Raw genomic sequence first — 10,901 nt, forward strand, 5'->3', positions numbered from 1 at the left:
GCCTTTGAAAAAGTCCAGTATCCTCTTTATATGTGTACGCACACATTACTTCTTATTCGGTTTTGAAACATTTCATCTCTAAAGTAATATAATGACAAAAGTGTAGGAGTAATATTATAATTGGCAACTTGAAAACAAATATATGACACAACCCGGTATATCACCGCTTCACGTACCACATTTGCTATGCTTAGGCCACGTATCCTAGTAAGAGTTACTCACTTCCTTGTGAATTATGCATTTACTGAGGCAGGTGGTAACCTCTTCACGTGGTTTTTAAGTGCAGTGTTATTTTTTTAACTTAAAATAACGTCACATGAAAAGTAACTAAAGTACCATCCTATTCCATCCATATGAATTTGACGAATATTAATTTTCCTTAAAGGGAGGTACACAATTCGACTGCTAGAAGGTTTGAACATACATTAGCGGAATGATGTTCCTGTAAATACATATTATTGCCCATCGGTGTGTGGGTATGAGTTGGGTATTCACGCGTATGGCAAAAATAAACAGAGATAATATAAAAAAAACCTCGACTTTACTTTCTACATCCAAAGAACAAATATGTATTTATTAATCATTTACAAAAGAAAAAAACGGCAAAAACCTGTATTGTTGTGATTTTTATCTCAATATTATGGCTAAACTAATGCGCTTGCTTCAATGACTTAAAAATTTATTTTGTGTCACACACTATAAATAATCTGTGCGACACTTTTGTATCACAGACTAAATAATCTGCGCCTTAATGTTCTGATTTGGGCCACAGGACACATAGCTAAGTAATACAGTCAAAACTTAAATTTGGGAGTGTAATGTACTAAACCAAAGAAGGACATCGGGCACGCCTCAGCGAAGTACTGATGATTTATTTTGACGACCTGGGGATATGTTTACGTAAGCCCAACGGTCGTTTACACGATAAATTCTTTGCAAAATGCCTCTGTCACATTGAGGGCCCCTCAGACGGGATTCAAACCCGCCACCTGGGCCCGTTTGCTCGAAGAGCTAACCGCGGTTAGCGTTGGCCAAAGTCCCTAGTAGGTACCGAAAGTACCTAGTTGTACCTACGTTGTACCTACTACGAAACTTTAATGGCTGGACATAAAACAAATCCGTCCTTTATTATTGGGCTGGAGCCTGCGCCACCTTGTGCTGAAAAAAATAAATCGTTATTTTTTTATGATACAACGTTTGCTTTATGGGAACCGTTTTCGGCTAAATCTAGTTGTAACTTGCAAGAAACGTTTGCTCAATTGAAAAGAAAAAGGATAGTTTCTTTTTTGCATCGAAATTCTTTCTTTCGAAGTGTGGAAGCGTAGACAAGACACCTAGTCAAAGTGCTTTGCAGTTTTCTGTTGTCGTGTTTTGCAAAAAGCAAGTGCGTCGACCGTCGCTTCCAAGTCTGGCAACGCCGTGTGTGCCGTGTCGCGTGCACGGCGTTTGTTTATACAACCAGTTTCGCCTCGTTGCACGCAACGCGCGTTTCTCGTTTTCGGTTATCATCTGAGTTTTCCTGTCTGTATTCTGCCCTTCGACCGACCGACCCACCGACAAACCCTCCGACCGGCCACGGACTGACTGATAAGATTTGCGGACCGATTTCCGACTTTGCTACCGGGCAGAATGTCCAACGCAAGGAATCGCCGACACAGAAGAGACCGCACGGACGCGCAGTACGCAGCGGCAATGATGAGGCGACAGCGTGTGCTGCGGGACCGCCTGAACCCCTTTGAGGATTTCGACGAGGATGGGCTGCAGCAACGGTTCCGATTTGGAAGAGCAGGCATAATGTTTCTCGTCGACACACTGCGTCCGGACTTGGAGCGCCGTACACGTCGTAGCCGCGCCCTCTCTGCGGAGCAGCAAGTGATCATCGCCTTGCAGTTCTACGCAACTGGGAACTTTCTGATCACTGCAGGCGACTACATCCGCGTGCATGTGTCAAGTGCTTCACGGGCTGTGAGGCAAGTCACCGTAGCGCTGGCTCGTCGAGCACAAGACTTCATACGGTAAGGGTCCTTTTTTTTTCCTTTTAATTGTAGTTTGCCAGCCGTATTGAAGTAAAGTAAATACACTAAAAATATATCTGAATTGCTGGTGATAGGGATGTTTTGTAGGTTGCCTTTTTATGGCAGTAATATTCTACCTACTAGTAACTAGCCCTCCCTCCTCCCCCCCCCCCCCCCTTTTCAATAGAAAAAAAATGATTACGGCCGTAAGCGTCCTACTTGCCCGATTGGAAAGGGCCCGGGCACGCCATTTTTCTGAGAAACCTCAGAAAGCGACCCGTTTGCACTTTTGGTAAGGACTTGCACCGAATCACAGTCACTTTATAGGTCTTGGTAACTGAACAAAAATAAAAAGGGATCCTATGAAAACATGCAAACTTCACTATTGAACAGGTGCTACTGAGGCACTTTACTGCTACCACAAACTTGAAGGGCACGGCCAAAGTCCTTAGCATTCCTCATTAAAAAGGTATTCATAAGCATTGTAGCTGTAAGTTTACTATATGTGGTTTAATTGCTGAGGGGATCAACGACGCAGATGGCCTGACGCTGCGGAGGGGGCAGCCTTGCAGCACAAGTTCTACGACATGGCCGGCTTTCCTTTGGTCGTGGGTGCTGTTGACGGTACCCATGTCCGGATCCAGGCACCCCATGTGCACGAGGAGGCGTACGTCAACCGCCATGGATACCATTCCATCAACGTACAGGTGGTCGTTGACGCCTCTTCTCGGATTCGCAACGTGGTTGCAAGGTGGCCTGGAAGCACCCGCGACTCTCGGATCTTCACGGAGAGCACCTTGGCAGTCAAGCTGGCCAGTGGAGAGTACGACGGCCTGCTGCTTGGTGACAGCGGCTACTCCTGTCAACCTTGGCTGATGACGCCATTCCTGTCGCCGTCATCAGCAGCCGAGGTCGCATACAATACGGCACACACGACGACAAGAAGCATTGTTGAACGGTAAATCTAGGCCATATATTGTGAAGGGCACAGAGATATTCATGCAAGACATTTCGAGACGACTAGCTGTCTTGACGTAATATGTGCAACACGTGCATGCTCCTTACGTCTGTTGCTATTCTTTATGGCATAAAAATATTCATACAAATTTTTATATTAATCTAACGAAGCATAAGGTACCGTGGTTTTATGTAAGCAAGATGAAAGTAGTATCCTGAGATTACGAATCAATACAACTTATAATAGCTGCCTAGGGTTCTGCGGTTTCAGTTTTTATTTTTCTGGAATCGGCATACTTTTTTCGGTTGTTATTGTGAGTATGAAATTTTCAGTTTTTATCGATGAATATTTTTAGTCGAAAGCTTACTGCCTTTTTCCGGTCGATATCTATTGACCAGTTACGTTTTTTTTCAAGCAGGTTTGTCGAGAATGCAGTAGATTAGGTTCATATCTGAGTTATTCGTCAAGCGGCAACACTTGCGGACATGGCAAACGTAACCTTGGTTATACATGTGCTGTGACGACAAATTCTTAATCGCAAAATTTGCAAACGTAATTCTTGGCACGCTTCTTTGTTCTTCACATGTGGAGGACTATTAAAGCTGCTTTCCTCTAACCAGATAGCACCTTGAGAGAGGCTGTTTAAACAGCTTTGGTTTTTTTCTTATGCTCCCTACAATAGGAACAGAATGACATTCCATTCCTCCCAGAACAAAAGTAAGACCAAATGGCTTGACAAACAATGAAAACGCTCCAAATCCGCCCTCTAGACGACCACAGCAAACTTGATGGACAAAGGAACGCAAATTGCATCGATGACAAACCCAAATACTTCCTAAAGTGTGCTTCCAACAGAATAGTTTGAAAGCACGGAGATAAGATAGTTGACTACTCGGTCACATGCTTCTATACTCTGTTTACTCGGTCACATGCACCTGTAATGGTCTAAAGTACTGACCATTTAGGTTTAAAATCAAACTTTCGAAACTTACCTCACCACACTTTATTGGGTTTTATCGCTTGAGACTGAAAATGCAGAAACTCAGTTATGTCTTAGGTCCCCAGGACTGGCAATAATGGGGAAAAGCACTAAACTCACCTCAGGTGCCAGTGCTACGCAAGACCCGGACAGAAGTTGATATTTTGTTAATTGGACAAAAAGAAGCATTAATGACAATGGAATTTTTTTCCTAGACACAGCAGTGGAAGTAACACTGTGCCTTGGCACTTTCATATGTCTACTTTTTGAAATGTCAGTTTCGGGCTGTTTAATGAAAACTAACTAAACGTGCTAGATATGTATGTACTCATATTGAGTGCACAAGTACAGCTAAGCTCGTGCGTGCTAAGATGCGTGTGATCCAAAAATAGCGGCACATCGGTGTAAGTCGCAAACAATTGTGTGTTGCTGACCGTCTTGACCGATTGGCCAAGAGTACATGCCTAGCATGACCTATTCTGCTCTCATCGATGGATTTAAGAGTAGTGCCAAGGCATCATTTTGGACAATGTTGAAGTTGAGCATGCAATAACAAGTTTCCACAAATAGTCTCTAGACACCATCTTACACGTCATTCACGACTGATGATGAGTCGCTGCAATCTCAAATGTTCAGGCAAATCTTGCTTGGGATTCCGTTGTGAAAGCGCCATAAGACCCTCTACCAAAACTTTGGCTGCATGCGTCCAGGAGCTTCCACTTGAGTCAGAAATGGCGGTGCGTGGACCACTAACTAATAGGAACACTAGCGGCACAATCAAAGGGTATAGGAGTACTTGGATAAGGCGTTATATCAAGTGCTTTACGTTTTACATCTCCCAGACTTACAAGACGGATTCTTATTGATCAATGACAAAAGTAGATGGGTTGCGCTACCACGAACATCTATTCCTGGAGAGTGGAAGGGAAAAGGCTCAACAAGACAAGAGTCTGGCTCTCTTTCTCTTTTCACTCTGTCTCACAAGTAACATGTAGAATGAAATTTTGATGGTACTGTATTTGTTGCAGTATAAAGCTTGGTTACAAGTTAATTCTTACAGCGTTGGCAGCAATCAGGTAGCAAAAAATTCTAACATATTGGCCTGTGCATATGCAGGTGTTTGGTTGGAAGCATATCCACGAAACCCTTTGAGGATAGCGCTTGAATAAAGCTGCACTTTGCTTGTTGCTTTCTATAAAATACATTGCACAGGCTAACCTCAGGTGACCCCGGATGTGAACGCAGTGTAAAAATAATTCGGAAGGAAAATAAAATGGTATGCATAATGCCCAGCTTTCGATATCCTGGAGCAATGGGCTGGAGCTTGGGCTGGAAAAATTAGGAGGTGTGATATCGGGCACGGCAGCCAATTTGCGATTCGAATTCAGCTGTAAATTTGTCCTTGTTGCGTGTCATCCTCTTGAGTATTTGCGTTCCACGCTGTTGTCCGATTTTGCTATTGGGTTTCTGGGAAGGAATAACATGTGGTTTTGATCCATGCGCTCTGTACAGGACAATCGGCCAACTCAAGCGGAGGTTCCATTGCCTTCACGCTGAGCTCCGAATGGCTCCAGAACGGTGCTGCGACATCATTGTCGCGTGCTGTGCCCTCCACAACCTGGCCAAGAGGTACCCCTGCAGGACACCCGTGGCCGCCATCCCCGCTGAGGTTCCCGTTGAGCCCGTAGCAGCCAACCGTGCTGAGAGCAACGAGGCCCGAGACTTTATTGTCAACCATTTCTTCGGCTAAGTGTAAGTGTCTGGATAGGTATCTTCTGGCTGTCCATTTCTAATGCAAGATGCTTTGTTATGATCGTGGCTATTGCTTTCACCTTTTGTTTATCAGGCTTTGCAGATAATTATAAGAAAATTATGTCAGACAGTTGTCTAACTAGATCAAATAATTGCTTGAAATAATATTTATTGTTTTGCTACTTAAACATCAATTGTATTTTTGGAAACTGCAACAGTTAGGGGCTCAACCGTGCTGCACAGTTAGCAAGAAGCCAACAGCTTTGAGATATTGATTAATTTTATTTTAAGCTTTTTTTTGTATGATCTAACTGGATGTAAGATTATCATAAGTTCTACCCAAAATAACCCATAAAGGAGTGTGACACATGTGACAATGCTGAAAGTGTGTTATCAACATGACAATGACATTCCAGCAATGCATATATCACTCTTGCACAGATCAATTCGGGTAGTGCTTGCAGATATCCCACATAGAGTTTCGAAATTTGGATGATAGAAATGTAAAGAATGATTGATGGACATCCCCTTATACCTGTTGCTTCCATAGCAGTATGTGTAAATTGCAGCATGAGCGACGAAATAAGTAATGAAAAAAAATGTTCTTACTTCCCGCATTATTGTTACAAAGCTCGAAATGTGTCATTTGAGGCACTTATAATTAGCTCGTTGGAAAGAGTGTGCTCGAAAAAAATCCCTGCCGAAGCTATTGGTCAAACGGGAGTGCAGTGCAATGTCCAACACTCCTGCAATCGCACGCTGCAGCTCAACTGCTTGTTACTGCTTTGGTCTCCTCCCCATCAACTCCTGCACTCTCGCAGAGCTACAAGCATAGGCACACACGGGCTCTCTTAAACTAATAGATTTTGAATTTGATTTCCGGAGTTCATAACAATGCACTTTTCAAACTTCTAACTAATGACACGAGGGATGCTTCTTCAAATTTGTGCACTTCTTCGCACTCTCTGGAGCTCTCTTTTTATACTGTCATTATTTTTTGTAATACATTTCCCACACCGACGGAAGCTTTATGGGAAGTGCTGAAGTCAGCCCTATAACAGACTATGTGTGCACAGTTTATAATGAGGCAACTGAAGAAGACAGTTATTTTCCCATTCAATATCTACAAACCGATACTATTTAATGGGTACAGGAGCATGAATAGGAGAGTATAGTGAAACAATGTTCATTTGATACCAATTTCAAAGCTATCAGTACAAATTATATATACTACCCCATAGAATGTTCATTTTTCACTGCATACTCATGGTTACTAGCTCATAGGATTTACATAGTGTACGCTTCTGAGTGTTGAGTCATAACACCTTTCACAGGTTTTTCCAACCCGCAAAGCTTTTCTCTTATTTTTCACAAACCTCCTAGGGTTAGTTCATATTTTCTTCATCCTGGCTGGCATGATAACATCATTTGCAAAACATTTATTTTTAGTAGGGCATTGTCCAGAGAGGAGCTTTATTGTACATACTACACTCTCATTAATTCAAACTCCAGAAAGTCACATATTTTAGTTGGATATATATGATACTAGAGAACATTATGATTTGTTACATGGATAGCGATATATACAAAGCAGATTTTGGCCAGTTTCCTCTACATAGCACAATAGCTTGCTTAGAGTTAATGCATAACTATAAGCAAGTACAGGCATAACACATTTGTGAAAGAACTGTGACTAAGTTTATTCATCCGGCAAAAAAGTCGTCAATTGTGGACTGTTTAGTCAGCACATGAGATCTCAAAACAAAATTTCCAATGCCAGCCAACGCAAGCAGCTCTTTACGGGACTTTTCCTTTGCAGACAGAAACTTCCGGAGCTGAGCGATGTGCTCAAAGGCCTCTGCGGCTGTGACAGTTCGTAGTGGGTCATCCATTTCTTCATCGTCATCTTCACTGTCACTGCTGCACTGTGCTGGCATTACTTTCCGTACTATGTCCTCTAATGAGTCATCATGACAAACACACACATCGTCGTCAAGACTAATATAGTTCGCCTGCACGGCGTTCACATTACGTGTTTCAAGGCCAGAAATCATGATGCCAGTGAGCTGTGCCTCGTCCTCGTTGTCGTCTTGGTCATCATTGCTAGTCTTGAAGCACATAATTTGAACGCCGTTTTCCGTTCATGTGTGCCGTTTTCGCTAATTCATAGTTTTTTGTTCTCGCGGCCCCGTTGACTGCGCTTCTTTCCGAGCACTGGTGCACTGCGGAGAAGCAACACTCGCAAAAGCAAGCTCCGCAGGTATTGCTTCTCTGCGGTGCAGCGGTGCTCGGAAAGAAGCGCACTCAACAGGGCCGCGAGAGCAAAAAACTATGAATTAAGCGAAAACGCCATTCGAATTAAGTGGCTTATAAATACATAAAAAAGCTTAGCGGGACAACCAAAATTTTTAAACCTGTTTGAAATAACTGGAAGTACGAAATATCCGAGTTCGAATTATCGCGAGCCTACGTACAAGCAGCAAGTAGATTTCAGCTCCAAAAAACTGTTGTGTTGGATAACAGTGTATTTTTTTCTCGGTTGTATATCTATTCCGTGCGGACAAGTGATCACTTTGTGTTTTTATGTATGTGTGTTATTTCCCACCCCTCCTACAATAATGCCCTCGAGGCGATGAAGGTACTCTTTAAATAAAATAAATAAATAAATAAATAAATAAATAAATACTTAAAGAACAAGGTAATGGTGACGATTCAAAGTAATAAGAGTTGAAGACCCGGGGCCCCAAAAGGTGACACACGCAACAAAATGATGTAGTGTTGTGTTTGATCCCTTTTTCTGTTCCTGAGTTTCGGGATATTCTTAGTATGAACTTTTTCGTACATAAGCAGCACACAGTCCATAGGTCGCAGGAGCATATCCAGGCAGAAAAAGCCTTTATCTTAAAAGCAGAAGGAATATTTGCAGATGCAAGTCAGAAAGTGTCTGTGGTCCACTCATCGATGACTCGAACATTTTCTTAAAACACAGAAACTCGACCTTGGTCTTCTGCCGGGAGGCTAATCGTCTTGGCGACCTCCTCTCTTGAGCTGTGACGGGGAGCCGCGTTATGAAAGGGAAACATGTGAAGGGATATAGGAAAGAAGGAATTATACATCTGCCTTTGAGCTTAACCCATATTTTTATTTTAGGTATCCATGTAAATTATGTGCCACCTTTGGGGCGTCGAAAGCCTGGGTGCCATACTGCCAGTATGATATTCTGTTGCTTACTTAACCACAGCGTAAAATATTGCGATCAGAACAACCACGCTGGTCTAGTGTAGGGATAGTCAACGACATGGAAAAGATTGTGTGCAAGCTTCCCTTGTAGATAGCATGCATAAAATAAATGAAGTGTCAAACATACCATGTTTGCACGATTCTAACGTGGCCCCGATACTTACATGCAGGCAATTTTAGCTCCCAGATATCGAAAAATTTAATTGCTGCCGATTCTACCGCGCAGGTAAAGTAATGCACTTTGAACACCCATAAGTGCAGCTCTTAGGCGCTAGTTTCCGGCTTGAGCGGCGTCGCCGTCGCCGTCGTCGTAACCGCCGGTGCATGATGGGTAAATTTCTCTGCTAAATCTAGCGGAAAAATTTCTCCGCTAAATCTAGTGAAAAAATTTCCCCGCTAAATCTAGCGGAAAAATTTCCCCGCTAAATCTAGCGGAAAAAATTCCCCGCTAAATCTAGCGGAAAAATTTGTCCGCTAAACCTAGCGGAAAAATTTCTCTGCGGGGTCATGTGACCTGGGGGTCACGTGACCCCCCCCCCCCCCCGCCGAGGTCACGTGACCCCCCTCCCCCTCAGTACCCTTCCCTACTCCTCCTCAAGAGCTGCGCTCTAATTCGGCGTTACGGAGTTGTAAACGGCCTTCACTTTTTTTTTTTCATACAACACTTCGCGAGCTCATTGGGTCGCTGGGATTGCGAGGCTACGCAGTGTCGCTCCGTGGTTATCGTTTCCCGTCAGTGTGATGACATAAAGGCGAAAGAACGCGCGATACGGATACCAAAATATCTAATGTAAACAAACGGTCACAAAGGCGATTGGGCTAGCTGCCTTGCGTTTTTCTTTTGAGTTTTGGTTTCAATTGTAAGTGCATCTAATTTTAGGCACCCATTTTGGCAAAAAAAATGTGAGCGTTATAATCGTGCAACCAAGTATGTAGGTCAGAAAAAACGCAAAATATGTATACAACACAGCGACAAACAATGCAAGTAGCTCATTACATGAGTTAATCTTGTCCTAATTGTCTTTTTATCAGTTCAATTTGCAGCTGTGCTCGGGTGGTTTCAAGTCTAATGAGTTCTCTTTGCTCCCTGAGCACTTCCTCCCCTATAGCATAGAAACTCCGTGCAGCATCTGCTGCAGCGAGGGTTGCGTTTGCAGCCTGTATGGCCCCATTTGTGTACTTTCTCTCAAGGAGTATATTCTCATGCTCCAGATCCTGCTGTCGCTCGGCCCTTCTCTGGTACTGCTGTGCAGCCTCACGGGTCCAGCGCTGGTTGTGCTGCACAACAGGAGAGGCCAGTGTTCTCTGTGCTGCGTCGTCTTCAACTGTACTGCTGCCAGATGACGAGGGTGGCGGCGTCGTCACCCTTCCCGTGCAGCTGCTGTAGTGACACGCATGACCAGGAAATTGTTTGAGGTTAAAGGGATACTACAACAAAATTTCGGGTTTCATTTTTTGGTCTATATGTGTTCGAAGGAGCAGTATCACATCGAACACAACAATATCTTGTTAAAAAAGTCACGAAAAGGAATTTTAAAACGAATTAAGCGATTGGCAAAGAGCACCAGGTGGATGTCGCTAACGCCTCTTTTGTAATGCCAGTCTAAGAACCTTGACAGCTAGTGACGGTAACTGTCTCGCCTCCGGCTACCACAATAGAAGAGGGGAAGGAGGAACTCTCCTCTTCCAAAGAATCCTTTTTGTATGTCCCAGAAGTTGCTATTGTCCCCCTACAAGATTATAAAAGATTAACCCTTCACTCAAAATTCGTACAAAAGCAGCCGCTTTGGTGGCTGGAACGACTAGGCCATCCTCTCGACGTCAGCCTCGTCGCAGCTTTGCTCGTCCCGAGACGAACTACGTCACGATTGCGTTGGGTGTCACATGCTCTCCGCTGGCTGTTCTCCGAGCGCTTGTCAGGGTGGGCCGTTTGTAACGAAAACTATAGCCACCAGGT

General features: G+C 43.6%; 1 protein-coding gene across 1 annotated transcript; it reads left to right on the forward strand.

The window, feature by feature from the left end:
- The first annotated feature begins 1,794 nt into the window (after positions 1 to 1,794).
- On the forward strand, positions 1,795 to 10,431 carry LOC115329519 (putative nuclease HARBI1). Its single transcript, XM_040206255.1, has 4 exons — positions 1,795 to 2,015; positions 2,554 to 2,973; positions 5,465 to 5,704; positions 10,157 to 10,431. The coding sequence occupies exons 1-3, from the start codon at positions 1,795 to 1,797 to the stop codon at positions 5,700 to 5,702; spliced, it is 879 nt and encodes a 292-aa protein (XP_040062189.1). The 3' UTR covers positions 5,703 to 5,704; positions 10,157 to 10,431.
- Positions 10,432 to 10,901: the final 470 nt, after the last annotated feature.

The sequence above is a fragment of the Ixodes scapularis genome, unplaced genomic scaffold (genome assembly GCF_016920785.2).
Source record: "Ixodes scapularis isolate PalLabHiFi unplaced genomic scaffold, ASM1692078v2 PGA_scaffold16__2_contigs__length_2301149, whole genome shotgun sequence".
NCBI classification, from domain to species: Eukaryota; Metazoa; Arthropoda; class Arachnida; order Ixodida; family Ixodidae; genus Ixodes; species Ixodes scapularis.

Coding starts and splice junctions, on each gene's coding strand:
- LOC115329519 (XM_040206255.1), top strand. CDS start 1,795: ATGTTTCTCGTCGACACACTGCGTCCGGACTTGGAGCGCCGTACACGT. Junction 2,016..2,553: donor CGAGCACAAGACTTCATACG/GTAAGGGTCCTT, acceptor TCAACGACGCAG/ATGGCCTGACGCTGCGGAGG. Junction 2,974..5,464: donor ACAAGAAGCATTGTTGAACG/GTAAATCTAGGC, acceptor CGCTCTGTACAG/GACAATCGGCCAACTCAAGC.